This window comes from Podarcis liolepis (genome assembly GCF_965112155.1).
Source record: "Podarcis liolepis genome assembly, chromosome: 2".
Taxonomy (NCBI): domain Eukaryota; kingdom Metazoa; phylum Chordata; class Lepidosauria; order Squamata; family Lacertidae; genus Podarcis; species Podarcis liolepis.
In genome coordinates, this window is record NC_139555.1 from 15,867,725 (window position 1) to 15,887,492 (window position 19,768).

Sequence of the window (19,768 nt, forward strand, 5' to 3'; positions counted from 1 at the left end):
TTCGGGCTGCAGTCCACAAGCCTTGCGAGCCCGCAGGAACTCCCGCCGGGCTCGCAAGGCTTGCGGATAGCTTCCTGAAGCCTGGAGAGCGAGAGGGGTTGGTGCGCACCGACGCCTCTCGCTCTCCAGGCTTCAGCGAAAGCCTGTATTCGCCCCATAGGACACACACACATTTCCCCTTCATTTTTGGAGGGGAAAAAGTGCGTCCTATAGGGCGAAAAATACGGTATGTATCTGAACACTCTGTGCTTGGGACACATAAAAAGGGAGGGCTGCTGTCTTCTTTATCAACTGATAGTTTTTTCAGAGGTAATCAGTTAGTCACTATTGAAAACAGGATGCTGGACTAGATGACCCCCCAGTCAAGGCTTTTAGGTTTTGTTTGATGGTTACAATCCTAACCTTGCTCACCTGGGGGGAAGTCCCACTGAATTCAATAGGACTTACTTCTAAGTAGACTTGGATAGGATTGCACTCTAAGCCTGTCACTCTACTTCATTAAGACTAAATGAGGAAATGTTATATGCACCAGTTTTTCACATTCGGCTTCAGCTCGCTGTCTTCGCTTAATCTCCACATCCACTTGATTTCGGGCGTGTTTCAGCTTCACATCCAGGGCACTACGTTCAGTTTCTGTTTTCATCAGCAGATCTTTGTACCTGGCCAACTCAAGATCCATTTTCTGCCACTTTCTTCTGTGCTCTTCAAAGTTCTTGGCTAGCTGGATAAACTCTGTGAAGGGCATACACATCGGAATTCATTTATAAAGGACTATTTTCTTGCATTTCCTCAAATATCCCTGCAACAGAAGTCTAATCATTTCTATTTTACAATACAGAGGTGCTGGTATTATTCGGAACAGAGAGACCGTAGGCACAGGATCTCACAACTTACACACACACTGAGACTTCCTTTTGAGTAAACATCCAAATTATGGTGCCACAAGAGTTATAATCACAAATCAAGCCAGTTTCCCCCTTTATCAAGATAAAAAGATTTATATAGGGCTACTCAGTCAGATAACTTGTTAAGAACAACTGAAGACATAGTGTCTTAGAAGATACACGTGGCTAAGGCAACTTAAATAAATATATGAACTTGCTGACGGTTGTCATACCCAAGGATAGAACTGCAGTTATAATTAACTTGAGAGCAGATTATTTTATGGTCACAGATTAGCACACCAGAAAGACGTTCAAAAGCAAAATTTAAATGTAACTGCTGTAATATGCTTCAGTAGATGTAGATTGGTATTATAGATGTCTGGGCCAGAAACTCTATTCAGCTAGATAATTATACAAATATTGATTTAAAAGGAAAAAGCCAATTTCCTTTAGCTGCTTAACACTGCCCTAAGGGGAATATAAACGTTCCATCCTGCAAAGCTACAATCTTCTATAGAAGATTGGACAAACCTGCCTCCAGCCAATGCCCCCTCCACCACTATTATTTACGGATGTCATTGCTCTGTGACACAGCACTAGACTTCCCTTGGGCTCTTTGAGACCTGCAATAGTACATGGCAATGTAACATCACATCCCTAAGGCAACAGATAAAATAAGGTAACTACTGGAACTGTAATGTTTTAACCACATGTTCTGCCTGGTTGCCTAGAAACCACATTCTACAAAACCCACTAGCTGGTATGCAGATCAGTTTTCTACAGAAGCAAGGCATTATCCCAATCATCAAGCTTCCAGTGTAATTTAACATATTAACTGGCTGCTCTAAGAAATTTAAAAAATCTCACTCCAACCAAGTCATCTAAGAGACTCCTTGAATAACAGGGCAGGAAAAAGCCTACGAATAGGTTATAGATTTCTGCACTTACACAACATCTACAAAGATGACAACTTACGTAATTCATTGCCTTCACTTAGGATTTCTGCTTGGCGTATCAGTTGGTCAAAGATATTCCGTAAATTCAGCATTGGGGTCTCCATCTTTGTGCCTAGAAACTGAAATAATTCAGAAATTGGTTTGTTATTCCCTTTTCTTCTGCCAGACATAGCAATTCTTACCAGCAAGGTTAAGTCTGCAATTTAAGAATCAACACATTATAGATGCTGTCTTTTGCTGAAAGACATCAACATCCCTTCTCATCTGCAACCTCAATGTGAGACACCATGGAGCGCTGTTTTATTAACACAATGAATAAAGTGCTTTACAAAACTTTATAGGCACAAAATAGGTCCTGGAGCACAACGTATTTACACTGTAGAACAGACAATAAGGAAGGCACAAAGATGCAAATACTTTCAGACCCTCTGAATGTCCCTATTTTCCAGGGATAGAACCAGATTTATAGAAGCCACCCCAGTTTCTGATTTAATCCCAGGAAGTCCAGCTTTTCCTTAGGATGTGTCAATTTTATTCAGAGAAATGTTGGAGATTCTGTACTTTGATTGTGTTAGTTGGAAATTAATAGTATAATTCAAGGTTGGGCTAAATGGGGTCTGCATGTACAAAGTGAGGTCCACTCAAGAAACATGCCTCCCTCCGACAATGCGCCCCAAACTTGCTCTTTGGATTCCCCCAACCCTCTGCAGCAGATTTAGGGGAGGGGGTGTTCCATTGCACAAGCAGACCTCATTCTGTGTACTCAACAATTTAGCTGAATATCGCTCTTTGTTTAATAACCAAGTCAAAGGCATCAAGAAAATGTAAGTTTAGAGGAAGGATCTGAAGGAAGAGAACTCGGGTTTGGGCGCAGTTTTTAAAAATTAAGTATCACTGGTTTAAAGTGAAACACAAATACAAACATTTAAGGAAGTTTAACTTTCAATGGGCCATATCCAGCACTGCAGCTCTGCTGGCACTACAGGCTTCCATGCATGCAAGAAATTTCACAATCAGCTCCAGGGATTTGAGGTACCCCCTGGAACAGATTTGGGGGTGCTTGCAGGGTGAAGAGATAAAATGAAAGTCCCATTACACCAGCAGAACCCCAACCTAATATCTTATAACTGAATTCACGGCACTCTAGGAGTCACATTAAAAACAGCCTTTAATTTAACATTGGAGATAATATCCGAACTTACCGTATTTTTCTGTATATAAAACTAGGGTTGTTGTTTTTACTAAAAAAAATGTTTTAAAAGGGGAGGTAGTCTTATACATGAGGGCAATCTCCCCCCATTTTCTTAATTTTGAGTCCTCAAAAATAGGGGGCATCTTATACATGGAAAAATACAGTAAATTAAGCATGACAACAAAATATGTATGTTAATCTTATGGAAAGCTACAAATATATATTACTTTTACAAATCTACACAGTATAGAAAATGTGCTTTACCACAGGATCCTGGCCTTAATCTTTAAATAGCTGGTTGGCATAAGTCCAGAGGGAGCTAAACAGAAATCCACTGCTAAGAGAAATGGGATAATTGTGAAAGCAGCTGAGTCTATATGCAAAATGCATTTTTGCTGCGTATCCATATTTTTCCAAGTATATTCCTAGCTAGTATTAAATGACTGCTTAGCTGAAGTGCAATGTTTTCACTGTCCAAACAACTAGTTAACAAAAGTGCTTGTTCAGAAAATATATGAATTACAAAATAGAAAATCTGACTTAAATTAATAATTTAAACTGGATGCTTCGAAATTCACAATGGGCTGGAATACAAATCAGGATATTTCTGTCAAAACCATCTGGAGGATTAGAAATGTTTCAAGTGAAGCCTAAAATTAGTGCAATGTTTAACAAATATAAAAGGTGTATTTTGGTGAGATCTCTGAAGAGGCTTGGGGTTAAAAATTATTTTTGCAAGCTACTGTTCCTGTTTCAAGTTGCTTTTAAAATCCATGACATGGTCAGCTCATTTTTCAAGCAGCAGAGCCTGTGACATCATAGCAGTGATTAAAGGAGAAATTGCTAGTTCAGCAGTGCGGAAATTGCTTCTTCAATCCATGTAGCTGCTGGAAATGTGTATGGGAACTATGGCTAATAAATTATCACCAAGTAGAGGCCAACACATGCATTGTACCATACTGCTGGCATCTGCTGCAGACAAAACACCACCTTCACAGCAAGAAGGCCACAGAAAAATGTTTTAAGTGCAAATTACAAAAAGCATCCTGACTGAGCAAGCATGCTACAGTAGCTGTTCAGCTTGTAAGATTTTAGATGTTCTAAAAGGCTGAATGGAATGAGGTTTCTATAGAAATTTCTGGCCATGCCCCTGCCCCCACACTTTCACTCCCCACATGCTTCAAGCAATACTCTTAAAAGCAGAGTTAAAAACTCAGATATATAAGCTGGGTGCCAGATGACACCTTAAATCTAGGTTACACTCGCCTCAACAAAATATCTATTCGCCAGGGGGTCAGATTAGATGACCCTTGAGGGCCAGATCCAATGCTACAATTCTACGATCTCAACTACATTGCTTGACTGTAGCTTGCTCTTACAACAATTCACTTGTCCCGGTATGCAAGAAGAAGAAACACGCACAGGGGAAATGGTATTACAGTGGTACCTCGGGTTAAGAACTTAATTTGTTCCGGAGATCTGTTCCTAACCTGAAACTGTTCTTAACCTGAGGTACCACTTTAGCTAATAGGGCCTCCTGCTGCCGCCGCACGATTTCTGTTCTCATCTTGAAGCAAAGTTCTTAACCCGAGGTACTATTTCTGGGTTAGCGGAGTCTGTAACTTGAAGCGTCTGTAACACAAGGTACCACTGTAATTATGAACTATGACAGAGGTTTTAAAATTGTGGTCGCCAACCTGACACTCAGAAATCTCCACGTAGTCACAATTGGACCTATGCCAGTAGCAAAACGCACCTGGCTAATTTCTAACACTGCTTAAAAGAAAACCATTGAATTTACAGTACAGTGGTAACTCGGTTTGCGAACAGTCTGGTTTAAGAATGATTTGGTTTATGAACTCCGCAAAACTGGAAGTAGTGTCCCGGTTTGCGAACTTTACCCAGGTCTAAGAATGGAATCCGAATGGTGGAAGGGCACTGGTGGTGGGAGGCCTCATTTGGGAAAGCATGTTTCAGTTTGAGACTTCTGGAACAGATTATGTTCGTAAACCGAGATACCACTGTATATACCGTAGACTTTCAGACTGCAGAACAAGTTGTGATTTCTGACAGCTCCAGAGTTCAATAAATAAGCCAGTGCAGTGGGTGTTAGACTAGAATTGAGGAGATCCAGATCTCAGCTATGAAGCTAACTAGCTGAACTTGGGTCAGTCACTGCGCTAGGTTCAGACATAATCAGGACGGTTATATATATATATATATATATATATATATATATATATATATAAATAATATTTTTAAAAATCGGATTTTTAAAAAATTTAAATCGGATTTTTAAAATAAAATGCTTTTGGAGTAAAAATCTTTCTAAAGATAATTTTCTATTTAAGTTACATTCTAGCCAAAGGCTATTCATCAGGAAATAAGGATTTGTTTTAAGTTTTTATGTGTGCTAAAACTCAGTCTATGGTGTTTTTTTTATTTTAAAAATCGTTTAACCACATTAGTTAACAAACTTGGATCCATATGCTATAATGTTATTGTTTTAGTGAAATAAATTGTTTAAATTTTTATTAAGAAAATTGTTATCTTTCTCCTTCCAATAAAGTATAGCAGAAAAGTTGTCCAAATATAAACAGTTAACTTATTAAACCTCACAATAATTTCATAATTATCTGTCTATGTATTTCAAATAGTATAACCAAATCAGTAATTTTTGATATAACTGTAAAAATTTATTATTCCAAAAATGAAACCTTCCTCCGGTTGTCAATATTAAGAGGATACCAGCAAGGTTGAACCTTTCGGTAAAAAAAGGGATTTAAATCAAGTCCACCCTGGACATAATGTCACATCGCAGTTTACTGTTATAAAAACGAGCCTAGTATCCCTCTGGGTTTACATGCTCTCTCTCTGACAGAGCCACAAGAAATGCCAAAGCTTTTGCTTCCATTATTTATTAACCACAACTTGCTGCATCACCCAAACCTAGACAATCTGTACTTAATCTTAACTAGGGTTTGTTGAAACAAGCCAATTTCAGACTACTCTACTACTTAACACGTTACGTTAACTTCTCTGCATGATGGTCAGAATCAACGGCCACACCTAACCAAAGAGCTTCTGTTTCAACTTAATAAAAGTAAAACTTCAAGCTACAAACTTGGGATATTTAGCACTAGCAACTGGAATCTTTTACTGCGTGGAGACTGGGGTGACGTGCAACAACATAATACTACAGGTACAGTGGTACCTCTGGATGCGAACAGGATCCGTTCCGGAGTCCCGTTTGCATTTTGAACAGAACGCAACTCGCGTCAGCGCCTCTCGCGATTTGCCGCTTCTGCGCATGCGCATGACATCATTTTGAGTGTCTGCAGCAAAACCCATAAGTAATGCGTTCCATTACTTCTGGGTCGCGCAACCTGAAAACGTTCAACGTGAAGCAACTTTAACCCAAGGTATGACTGTACTGGTTCATGTATCACTTATTTCTCAATGTAGCTGCAGCCACCCCACATGGAGTATTTTAGCACATATGAACCAGGCCCAAGAACCTTTCAACTGTTACAATGGGGGAAAGTTTAAGTCTGTTATTCAAAATCACATGTAACAGATTCCACTTCAGCCTCTTGAACCATCAGAAAAGGCTAGCCTCTCTAGTAGGCTGCATACAGGAATGCCAACTATTTTATCAAGAGTCTAAATATTGGTATCTTAGCAATTTATGCCAGCAGCTGAAATATAAATTACGGAAAGCACAAAAAGGAAAGTAGAAATAGCCCTGTTTTCATCTCTGCAGGAAGAACAGGTTTTTGAAAGAATGTTGCCTCTCTGCCCCACTCAAACAAAATGCCAATTATTTTTTTCCATTATAGATGAATGCTTCCAAGTTTCTAATCACATACCACGTAGCTAGTGCTATGCAATAAGAAAAACTCTCAGACTTACAGTTGATGCCTATACATTACCCTTCTATATACCTCACCATTAGGAAATAAATTGTAAGATCTGCCCAAGGATTAGATGGGGGTTTTAAGGTGTCTCAAGAACTTAATTCTGGTGTCACCTTGAGGGCAAAACCCAAGTAATTCCAACCTTGCTTGCTGCACAGTTCAGCAAGAGGTGGAAGGGTGGCTATCTTCCCCACACCCCAACCCTCGAAAAATACATAGAATTGATGCAAGTTGGAGAAGCAGCGTTCCTTCTCATTTCGTTTCAGTTCTTTGTGCTTTTGAGACTCAGCTTAGCAGCTAAGTAGCTGAACAGAAAACTGAGTGACTAAGAAGGAAGAGGAGAAAGGGGTGTGATTTGGAAGACTGGAAGGATGAACATGGAATGACCAGGTAGATTGAAGAAAGGGGGATGTCACAGGAATCAGAGAGCAGAGAGGGCACATCCCAGGGTTCGAAATTAGCAGGGCTCTAGGCACATTTTGTGCCTAAAGATTCTCCATTTGCAAGCACCTCAAGAGGCCTGGGTGCCATTTTCTGCACCTGGTTGACACTCAAGGATCACAGAAATGTATGTACTTAGAAGCCTTGAAGTATATGTTAAGGAAGGACAATACGTTAAGGAGTTTAACAATAAAGAGTAGAGCAGAGCTTTCCAAACTGTGTGTCGCAATATGTTAATGTGTCGGCGTGTCGCACAAATGCTCCCCAAGGGGCTGGAAAGGGGTTAGTTTAGCCTCCGGTTTGCTAGTAAAACTGAATCACTGTGTCACAAAGTGTTGCATATCTAAAAGGTGTCACCAACATGAAATGTTTAGAAAGCTCTGGAGTACAGTGTTTTGAAAAATGAAGTTTGGTACCAATATTTTTATTATAAACACCAAATTAAACATGTATTAACAATTTCTGTTAACAATGTGTCATGTGAATTGCGTATTAGTTCATGCTTTTCAAAATAATAAATAAAAAGTGTTGCCGACCCCGACCCCCCGCAGTGGCAAGTAGACCTTCTGTTTTGGCACCCACAATTCAGGTCCCAGAAGCCACTTGTCTCCTAGTTTACCCCTCTCAGAGCTACAATTCTGAGCACCCTTAACAAACTACACTTCACATGATGCAAATTCAAGCATATTTATTCTAATTCTGCTGAAAACTGACTTTTACCCAGATCCCTTGGATGGGTGCTTTCTGCCTCACTCCCTTTATTTGGTCTTTCCAAGACAGAAGGGGAGATTGATCCAGGAGAGGGGCAAAAAGAAACAACTAGCATGAGTATGTGATCATGGGCCAAAAAGGCTGGCAATCTCTATGCCCATGACACATTTTTTTCCCTGGAATAAATTGCCTGTTGTCTTTTTATCACCTTATTCCTTTCCCTCTTCCATTTCTGCCACTCCAGACAAAATTACCACCATTAATGGCTCTCCAAATCTGCAGGCTGAAGTAACCCTGCACTCCTTATATCATTGTAAGTCTGACTATGGTGGATATAATGCTGATAAAGAACTACTCAAAACGCCAGACCAAGAAAATCCAGATATGACCTTCTCTCTCCCAGCTATAAATCTGGACCAATGAGAGAAATGCATTTGTACAACTGGCTGAAGCTTTCAGTATTACAGCATGCAAACAGGAACAAAAATGTGATTATTGTGTCAAGTGAGAAATTAGTTGTATGAAAGCCCAGAGTAAAGGCAATAGCTAAAGATATTCATTTAAATGGGCACTGATGACTACAGGAGGTTTGCTCAAATGAGCATTTGTGGTATTTGATGGCTACTAGCTTGGATGAGGACTGGTGTGGAAATAGCAGGAATGTAAACAAAATTCTTGCAATAAGCCCTGCTGACAAGCAGCCATAGCTGTTGCCTTGGGGTAAATGCAAGCTGCTTTAACAATCAAAACTTGCCAGTATCTACTTGCATAATTTAATACAAGTAGATACTGCAGAAAGTGCCATGTCTGAATATTCTGCAAAAGGCTACTACTTGCGCTTGGGGAAGCACAAAACAATTCTTTTCCCCTGCCCCAAATACTTACGTTAAAATATTACCCATTATTACCAACAACACAATCATATACCTGTCTATTCAGAAGTAAGATTTGCTGAACTCATGGGTCTAACTCCTAAGTAAATACATACTGGATAGCAGCAAAGTAGTACAGTGGTACCTCGCAAGACGAATGCCTCGCAAGACAAAAAAACTCGCTAGACGAAAGGGTTTTTTGTTTTTTGAGCTGCTTCGCAAGACGATTTTCCCTATGGGCTTGCTTCGCAACACGGAAACGTCTTGCAAGTTTGTTTCCTTTTTCTTAACACCGTTAATACAGTTGCGACTTGACTTCGAGGAGCAACTCATAGAACGCGGTCTGGTAGCCTTTTTTGAGGTTTTTAAAGACTTTGGTGATTTTTTTAAGCTTTTCCAAAACTTTCCCGACACCGTGCTTCGCAAGACGAAAAAAATCGCAAGATGACAAAACTCGCGGAATTAATTTCGTCTTGCGAGGCACCACTGTACTGTCATTTTCAATCCAATTATAGTCACTATTTCATCCACATAGGAAACACTGTGGGCCTATAGTCTTATTTCCTTTTTAAAATTATTAATACAATGAAGGAAGAAACCTATTTTAAATACCGCAAATTTAGAAAAAACAGGGATAAAAACTTTTGCAGAGAAATGAGAATGGAAAGGCATTTTTGACAGGCACCATACATATGTGTTAGCCAAGGTTACTCAACAGAACATCTTTCTTCTGCAAATCCATGAAAGCTTTGTAAATGCCATGTTTTCAGAAAGGTCACAGATAAGGCACAAGAAAAAGCAGCAAATCATAGGTGTTCTTCTTACTGTGGGTCAAAGCTAGCTGCTCAGTCTTGTACAGGATTAGTTATAGGCAATTCCCATATGTTGAGTGGCTGACTCCATTTCAACCTCTTCCAAGTCACAGGCATCTTCAGGAATGCCCAGATTCAGAAATTCTACAGCTCAGTGAGGTCACATAGACCAATGAGTTTAAATTAGAATTTGGTCATAAACAGACAGCAATCTGAGCTCTGCAGAAATAAGGGAGAAAATCTCTTAACACCCCCTAAACGGGGGGGGGGGGGGGCTAAGATAACCCAGTGGAAGCTAAGCATGCTCAATGGCCATGGAATCCTGAAAGACCATTGGTGGGGTAGGGGTGGAGACAGGTGGGAGGGAGAACACTGTAGAGTATTGCGAAGGAGAGTATTCTGAATTTTAGGTTGTAAACCACCCTAGAACCCGCTGCTGAAGAGTGGTTCAATTTAATAATAACAATAACGGAATTTTAGTTGGTAAACCACATCAGTTTTTTTAATACGAAACTGCCCATAAATTATTTTAATTCATTAGCCAGTAGCCAAATGTTGTCAGTTGAGTATCAATAAGATCTATTCCAGACAGTAATATAGATACCCATATAGCAAAGAGATGCTGTATGGCAGGCATTACTACAGGGGACACAGTGCCTTGCCCCACCCCACCTGGGACCCCCATAAAGCAAAGATGCTGCTTAAGTATTTTTGCCTGCTCTTAACATGTTTGTAAGGAATGTTATTTGCCTTTGGGGCAGGAACATGGATGTGTTTGCTTTTTAACACTGTTGAAATGTTTTGAATTTGTACTATTTTATTGTTTGTATTTGCATTATTGTCTTTGTAGGTATCTTTTGGCTGAAAGGTGGCATATAAACAGCAACATAACAGTAACATTATAATGGCCAGTTTCAGATGCAACATAAGCAAATCAGCTTAATTGACCATGATCAGGAACCAAAGAACACACCTAAGTTCCCAAATGTGATATGTGTGGGAAAAACAGCCACAAGTGCTAGTTTGGATGCAAACATTAAGCCAATACTTCATAGTTTGCTGCTCCTGGACTGGGGAGAAATTGCTCAAGCTGCTTTCACCATCAGGGAGCTCGTGCACAAACTAATAACACTAGCTATAAACCATACTTAAGCTTAAGTCTAAGCGTGGACACTGTCATAAAGTTTCACAATCATACAAGAGGCACCTATTAGAAGGCAATATGATACCCGCGCTCCTCGATTCCTGCACCCTGGAGGCTCAGGCAGCAGCATGAGAAGGCCTTAAAGAATGAATTTCCTAAGATACAGAAAAGAAGCAGGTGTTATCAGATTATTGAAGGAATAATTGCAAGCAGGACTGCTGTCCTCAGGGCAAGGACTTTAGCAAAAAGAGGAAGGGAAGGAGAAGTTCTTATCATGCAGGAATGAGATGCATTCCAGCCCATATTTGGCAAATTGACTAGCCTTGATCCTATCCCATTTCAACTTCTGGTTGTCACTGCCTTGTCATTATCCCTCCTCTCTACCATCTAATCAACTTATAATTCTCCACTGGCTCCTTCTGTACTGCATTCAAACATGCCACTATTTTCTGGGGGGAAAGAAAGAAACAACAAAAAAAGAGAGCTCAGCTGGATCAGGCCAAAGGACCAGCTAGAAATTGGTATTCCAAGCCATAATGTCTCTATTAGTGGAGGAAGAACCTTGCCAGTGTAGCTAATAGCCACTGACAGCCTTATGCTTCATGAATTTATCTAATCGTCTTTTAAAGTCATCCAACCTGGCAGCCATTAGTACATCTTGTGGTAAAGAATCCCTTGACCCATGTTGCCATCCCCAACCAGTGCCTGGTTTCTCTTCTGTGCTTTCCTCAGAACTCCTGAAAGCGCACCACTTATTCCTGCTGACTCAGCCTTCCTACTCTTATTTTAACACACACATACAATCTGACTTCTGCCCTCACCAAAATGGCCAGTGATTATTCTGCTGCCAAATAAAAATGATTCTACAGTACTTCTCTTTGTCCTAGAGTGCACTGCTACATTTTATATAGTTGATCTTTCTCGATAACCTTTATGCTCTTGGTTCTTGCAACTCTGTCCTGACCTTATTGCTCACTCAACCTTTTCACAGAGGGAAGTTCTTCCTCAGCTTTCCTCTGCTCCACTGGGGTCCATCAGAAATTTTGTTCTCTGCCCTCAGCTATTCTTTCTATCAAGGTCATTTCTCCAAAGACAATTTTGCAAAAATCCGGCCCTCCACTGTCAGCAAAAACTTTAATTCATGCACTTCCAGCTGTGGCTATAACAATCTCCTCTTTGAATGCCCATTCTCACTCTGGAACCAAATCCACCTCTCTCATTACTCAAGATTCACATGATGCCTCTCCTTACACTGACCTCCTGTTTACTCTTGTATCCAGCAAATACTCATTTGTCTATCTATACCTTTGATACGATAATCTTTATTGTCATTGTCCCATACAGGACAACAAAATTAAAAAAAATCTACATAAGATATTCAAAAAACTATGGGTGGCCTGGCCACGCTATCTTTCTGCTTTCAGGTCCTAAAACATACCTGCCTGTGATCTTTGCTCATCCATTGCCACACTCTGAAGGTACTGAATGTGTTCTGTTTCCTATATGGATTCTGCCCTTTCTCCCTATCTGTTCCCAACGCCTGCAGATTCCTCCCATAATATCTTATTAATGTTTATTTCGTACATTTCTTTCCTTTGTTTCATCATGGAACTCAAGATGGATAACACAGGGGTGTTCGTGTTTCCAAGAATCAAAATAAACGTTATTTGCATCAGCCACCAGCCAATAAAATAAAATGTACAGAAGAAAAAGGTAAAAACCTAACTATATAAAATAAATTTTGGGGATTTAGATCAAGATGCGCAAGCTTTCAGGCACTTTAGAAATCACCAAGCTAGAAACCTTCATCAAGCCTCGCCTCCTATCACCGTTCCTCAGAAGTGAATATATATATATTTTTTCAAAAACAAGCCTTTGGCAATACTTTCTGCGGCGGGAAGGTTTCATGGAGTGGGGGGCAGAATAAATAAAATAAATGAGTAAGTAAAATATATGACACAAGTACACTTGAAGGGAGAAATTTGGAAACTTCCACATTCTCGCCCCACAATAGCTAGTTATCTTCGTAACTACGCAGATTTTTTATTATTAATAGATGATAATAATAATAATAATAATAATAATAATAATAATGCTATTTCATTTACAGGACGCCCGCCCTGCTCTTTCCAACCACTTCACTCCTTTTCTATCAGATGTTCGCTCCACGCCAAGCGTCCTCTAAGAGCCCCGACGGCCTGGGACCAGAGAGACCCCCACCGACCCACCCACCCCCGTTACCTACCGGCGTCGGCGTGAGAGGAAATGCCCTTTTGCCGTCGCGGAACCGTTGTTCCCTCAGCCCGCAGAGACAGGCGCTCTCCAGTCACCCAACGGCTTCGCACGGCCGTTGGCTACCGCCTCCCAGTTTGAATCGCGCCAGCCTGACGCCTCTCCCGATCCCGATTGGCTGCGCCGTACTGGCACCGCGAAGCTGAGCGTGACGACACCGCGCGCGCTCCCTGACGCGCCGCGCGTTTGGCCTATCAGCCCGGAGCGGGACGCTCGCGGCGCCTTCTTTCTCAAGGGCAAGGGCTGTTTCCTCCCGGCCCCGCCCCGCTCACCTCTATTAAGTGCCCACGCGGCCCAATTAGGTAGGCGGTGTTCTTGTGATAGCCGTCTCACCTCAGGCCAATTCCCACCTTCTGTAGTTCCTATTCCATTCATGCAGGACAAATCAAGCCCATGAGGCGGGAAAAGGGTAGGAGGTTAACATTAAAGGCAAGCGACAAGGAATCTCTTTCTTGTGGTTCGCATAGCACTGCTTTTATATTTGCTTCTAGTGGACATTTTTTAAATTCCTCATTGCTGAAAAGGCTGAGTTTTCTCTTCTATACTGTGTTAGAGGAAGGCAGGGACGACGACCAATCCCCCCCACTCCTAAATTAAAAGAAAAATAGGGTTTCCCAGCTTGGACTCGTGTGCATTTAATAACTGCGCGGGGGGGGCGTGGAGCAACAATATATTATATATATACACACACACACTGCTTTTTTCTGGGGGGGTGCAGGGGTACACATACCCCTAAACATTTTGTGAATTTAACTGCCTCATTGAGGAGCAGTATTTCAATATGAGTAGGAAAATGAGAGTACCCCTAAATGTTTTTTAAGTAAAAAAAGCTCTGTGTGTGTGTGTTTCAAAATCCACATTACCTTTAGAGGGCCAGCTAAAATGTCCCCAAATAGTGAGCAAGCTCCAGAACTCTTCATCATACTGGATGTTAATCAAAATGGGGCAGGGTGGTTTAATGTTGAAGCTGCATAAACGGTTCACAAGTAATGGTAAGCCAAACATTTACTGTGGACACGGCACTCCTGCTGCACTGCTGTGAGCTAAGCCATTATTATTATTACAGTGGTACCCCGCAAGACGAATGCCTCGCAAGACAGAAAACCCGCAAGACGAAAGGGTTTTCTGTTTTGGAGGCGCTTCGCAAGACGAATTTCCCTATGGGCTTGCTTCGCAAGACGAAAGCCCATAGGGAAATCTCCGGGGACCTGTTTTAAATTGCTGGCGGTCGGAAGCAAAGACTTTCGCCCACAGCCGGCCTTCAGAAGAGGTCCTGGACCTCTTCTGAAGGCCGGCGGGGGGCAAAAGTCTTTGCTCCCCCCGCCTGCCTTCCCGGGACAGTGGAGACTTCTCCGCTGCCCCGGGCGATCTTAAAATGCTGGCGGGCGGGAGCGAAGCGTTCGCTGCCGACCCCCAGCATTTTAAAATCTCCCCGGGACAGCAGAGAAGCAGCCCCCTGCGACCCTCTCCCGGCTGGAGAGGTGACGCGCGCCTATGGCAGGAGCCTCCATAGGCGCGCGTCACCTCTCCAGCCGGGAGAGGGTCGCAGGGGGCTGCTTTAGCCCCGCGCGCGCTCTCCCAGCTGGAGAGGTGACCCGCGCCTATGGAGGCTCCTGCCATAGGCGCGCGTCCAGGACCTCTTCTGAAGGCAGGCGGGGGGCGAAAGACTTTGCGCCCCCCCTGCCTGCCTTCTCGGGAGAGCGGAGAAAGGCAGCGCCTTTCTCCGCTGTTCCGGACGGCTTTTGAAGGCAGGCAGGGGGGGCAAAAGTCTTTGTCCCCCCTGCCTGCCTTCCCAGGGGCTTTTACATCGCCCCGGACAGCAGAGAAGTCCTCCGCTGTCCCGGGCGATTTTAAAATGCCGCCCGCCAGCATTTTAAGATCGCCCCGGACAGCGGAGAAGTCCTCCGCTGTCCCGGGGTTTTTTAAAATGCTGGGGGTGGGAAGAAAAGCCCTTGTCCCCCCCCCAGCCTTCAGAAGAGGTCCGGGGACAGACTGTCCCCGGACCTGGTCTGAAGGCGGTTTCCCTAGGAACGCATTAATTGATTTTCAATGCATTCCTATGGGAAACCGTGCATCGCAAGACGAAAAAACCGCAAGACGAAGAGACTTGCGGAACGAATTAATTTCGTCTTGCGAGGCACCACTGTATTATTATTATTATTATTATTATTATTATTATTATTATTATTATTATATTTATATACTGCCCTTCCTCTAAAGCAGGCATGTCCAACTCCCAAGAGACTGCAATCTACTCCCACTATAAAAAAAACCTGGCAGTGGTCTACCCATTGGATTGACCAAAGTTTTGGGGAGGAACAGTGGCGTAGGAAGGAGGCGGAGGGGGCGGGCCGCCCCGGGTGGCACTCTGTGAGGGGTGACAGGATGGCCCCTGCCTCCCCCCAGCTGTAGAGTGGCTGAGGGTGCCCGCAGTCTGTATGGGCACCACTCATGTGGCATCCATACATGCATCCATACAGGCTGCCACTTGCACAGCAGTCTGTACAGTCGCTGTGCAAGCGGCAGCCCATACAGACTGCGCATGTCCGGCATTCCGTTCAGACTGCGCCGCCCCGGGTGCCAGTATGGGTTCCTCCGCCACTGGGGAGGAAGACCCAAAGTAGTTGAGCTTTTTTTTGCTTCTTGCTTTTCTTTTAATCAACCAGGGACACCCCGCAATCGACTGGTAGATCGCAATTGACGGGTTGGACATGCCTGCTCTAAAGATCTCAGGGTGGTTCACAAGAAAATAATAATTTTGTTGATCAATGTGGGGTATAAAAAAATAAAAGATGCCCAATTGCCTAACAATTTGAGCAACTTATAGGGATGTGGAATTCTAGTGCAAACTAATAGAAAATAAACTATCCATATATAGATTTTCATTTTCAAAAACAACCCATAATTATTTTTTAAAAGCAAAATATAGCACATACAAACAAAGCACACATGGTTTGGGCTTAGCATGTCATCCGAACCTGGGCTCGTGGTTGTACCCAAGGTTTGTTCTTGGGTTTAGGGCTCACGGTTTGTCTGGCAGAGACAATTCACAAGCCGGGGTTTGGATAACACACTTAGCCAGCAGCACAGCAACAGGACTGAGGAAGAGCTCCTCAGTGTGAGTTTAAAAAATGACCTATCCAAACAGTGAGGTGGTTCTCAATACCCCTTTTGTTTCAATCTTCTCAACAGTGAGTCCTCATTTTGTGGCTACTCAGCACCTCATTGGGATGTGTTTGAGTTCCCACCCACCTGCAAGAGTTTTTGTACTTCTGGAACGTGTGCAGAGGAGGGCAACCAAGATGATGAAGGTTCTGGAAACCAAGCCTTATGAGAAGTGGCTGAAGGAGCTGGGTATGTTTAGCCTGAAAGAAAGGAGACTGAGAGGAGATATTCTTTTTATTAGTCCACAGTTCCATGATTTAGAAATAAAGAAAGATGTAGGTTCCTTATCAAGAGAAGAGTGGTTATGACAGCTTTTTACCACTCCCTACTGCTCACAGTAATGAGCTAATCATAGTCCTAGAGCTCAGTAATGTTAGTGTCTGTAAAACTGCCTGCTTTAATTTTACCTTTTGTTCTACCCATCTGCTTTCATTCATTTCTTAATCCATTGAAATTTCGAAACGTTTTGCGTAGTTGAAACTGCAGCGCACAGTACCTCCTTACTACACACACGACCCCACGCAAACCTATGTATAGTCCCAAAATATTCCGGTTAAACATGTCTGGCATTCATTGCAGATATGCTCACAAAACACCAGGTGCATAAAAATAAATAAGGGGCATGTTAACAGCAATAATTGGTGTTTAATAAGCAATAGGAGTGGGAAAAGGCTTTGTAGTAGCATAACTGGAGAAAAGATGGAATGAGTACATAGCTGTCAACTTACAGATTTGAAAATAAGGGACCAGCAGCCAAAATAAGGGATTTTGCTGTTGCAAAGAGTTACATACATTGGTAGGATTGACAGATGCTGTCAATCCGGCATGAGGCGGTTGCGGCTCGGCAGCGGCCGCTGAAGCACCGCCCTTCTGCGTCCCTCCCCATCCCCTCCTCTTCCTCCTCCCTCAGGCTGCCTCCTCAGCTGCCACCACCGCTGCTGCCTTCGGGCTCGCGGGCAGCGTGGGCGAGAGTCTCCCTCTCTCAGGCGGGGAAGGGCCGATGGAACTCCTCGCGCCAGGACGACGGCACCAGCGCGCGCTGTCTCTCGCAGCGAAGGACCCTGAGCCGCTGCTTCCCTCCCAAGCCAGGCGAGCATGAAACTTGGGACATCATCAATAAGGGACAGCAGCGGGACATGGCGCTGGGATAAGGGCGTTTCCCGCCAAATAAGGGACGGTTGACAGCTATGAATGAGTATATACCCAAGATTTATAATGGGCACGCGCCCCCCCCGTGACAAATTGCCATTGACAAGCAGTACACTCCAACTGAGAAGAAAAGAGGGGCCTGAAATTTGCACCCAGCCCTTGGGCCTTTTCTTACGAAGGTACTACAAGGACAGCGTCAGTTATGCAAACATTCTTTAGCTCATATAGGAATTATTACAATAATATTATATATGTAGTACAATAATATTATATTACATATCTTTTCTGAGTTGTAGGTAGAAGTCCAGACATAACGGTTGCTTAGGAAAACTTAGTGAGCGCAATAGGCCAAGCGGTTTTAGTAGGAGTGAATCAGAGGCAAATGGCATTGGTGAGCATTTTGTGATAGAACAACAGCACCCTGCAGGGGTTTTGTACCGTAGCCTCTGAGCTGAATTAAGGTGCTTCCAGATGGAGGTTTAGTATGGAATTGGTGCTGCTCTTGCACACATGTTTTTGCACCATCTGCAGGAGGCTGTCGTCATCAAAATGCGAGCCTCTACTTTTTACATTAAATCCGGATTTTCTCTTACCCTGGAAAATCCATTAAGTGAACATAATCCTTTATGCATCTGCAGTGGAAACTTGTTAGCACTTTTTTTGGGGGGTGTGAACAGTTTGTCATGTGTGTCATTTGTATGCACACAGTGCAATTTCAGGTGAGAGGAGCCACTCGTTCAAAGCCTCAATGCATGCAGAGTACATACTTTGGAACTTTATATGGGTCTTGTGCCATTTCTCTGTATGATAATTTCAGTATCTAAAAAAAAAATCAGTATTGCAAAAGAACTCTGTATTAGTATTAAAAAACAAATGGAAATGGAGGTTGCCTCCCTCTGCCCCCACCCCCAAAGCATAAGTCTCCATTGGGCCTGTTGTGAAACTTCATAACTAAGGACAGCTAACATTTGCTCATTATTATTATTATTATTATTATACTTTATGTAGGATTTTTTTAAGGTTAAATATATATAAATACCTATGCACCTGCTCAGAGTAGGAAGAGGTTTATTTACTTATTATTTATTAGATATATACTGTGTGCATGCTTCTACTTCTTAGAGGTCCAGTCTTGCTCTATTTGCAATCCTTGTTTTGCTGTTTTAATTTAATATTCTAATTTTCTGAGATTGTTATTTTGGGGTTTTCATCAGCTGTATGCCATGATTATCACAATTATAACAAATAAAGGCTTGACATATCTCACTTTGCATGTCATGAGTCTATGTCATATATTAGAATAGAATAGAATAGAATAGATTCTTTATTGTCATTACACAAGTGCAACATTGCACAAAGTGCAACGAAATTGGATGCCATCCCTTAAAACAACAAAAGCAAAACAACAACAACAACCAAACAAACCACATTCCAGCCACACCCACACCACACCCATCAAACTCCCAGGTCACACTATCGAGTTACAGCATTCAAAAAGGCCACAGCTCTTGGATAGAAACTGTTTTTCAGTCTATTTGTCTTTGACTTGATGTTTCTATATCTCCTGCCAGAAGGCAGTAGTGCAAACAGACCGTGTCCCGGGTGAGATGAATCCTGCAGGATGTTATTTGCTTTCCTAAGACAACGGGAACCGTACAGTTCTTCCAAAGATGGGAGAGGATGACCAATAATCCTTTGGGCTGTGGTTATGACCTTCTGGAGCACCTTCCTCTCCCTAGCTGTACAACTGGAGAACCAAGCACAAATACAGTATGTAAGAATGCTCTCTATGGAGCCTCGGTAGAAGGACACCAGCAGTCTCTCACTCAGATTGTTCTTCTTTAAAAGTCTGAGGAAATAAATTCTCTGCTGGGCCTTCTTCACCAGAGCAGTGGTATGTGCGCTCCAAGTCATGCCCTGATCGATAGCTACTCCCAAAAACCTGAATTCCGCCACCCTCTCCACCCGTTCCCCGTTGATATACAAGGGCTGAATGTCCGCCTTTTTTTTCCTGTAATCCACCACCAATTCCTTGGTCTTAGCCGTATTAAGAGCCAGATTGTTCTCTCCACACCAAACACAGAGCCGCTCCACCTCGTCCCGATAGGCGGACTCATCCCCTCCTGAAATGAGCCCTACCACCGTAGTTTCACCTTTTAAGTTGAATTACTGAAATAAATGAACTTTCCCACGATATTCTAATTTTTTGAGTTTCACCTGTATATACCATCAT

General features: G+C 42.6%; 2 protein-coding genes across 6 annotated transcripts in view; one reads left to right on the plus strand and one right to left on the minus strand.

Annotated features, from left to right (window-relative positions):
• Window positions 1-19,768, plus strand: part of LOC310700574 (aquaporin-6-like) — a 273,203-nt gene that overhangs the window by 102,654 nt on the left and 150,781 nt on the right. The window lies entirely within an intron of this gene.
• The window catches only part of RACGAP1 (Rac GTPase activating protein 1), a 65,882-nt gene that overhangs the window by 17,912 nt on the left and 28,202 nt on the right, over window positions 1-19,768 (minus strand). The window contains exons 1-4 of one of the 4 annotated variants that reach the window (XM_083490074.1): window positions 10,993-11,079; window positions 9,799-10,004; window positions 1,860-1,959; window positions 530-732 (exon numbers count right to left, since the gene is read on the minus strand). In XM_083490074.1, the coding sequence (XP_083346200.1) occupies window positions 530-732; window positions 1,860-1,944 (288 nt within the window). In that variant the 5' untranslated portion in view covers window positions 1,945-1,959; window positions 9,799-10,004; window positions 10,993-11,079. Of the gene's footprint in view, window positions 1-529; window positions 733-1,859; window positions 1,960-9,798; window positions 10,005-10,992; window positions 11,086-13,174; window positions 13,352-19,768 lie in introns of those variants that run through there. The other 3 variants (XM_083490073.1, XM_083490075.1, XM_083490076.1) reach the window with 3 other exon arrangements.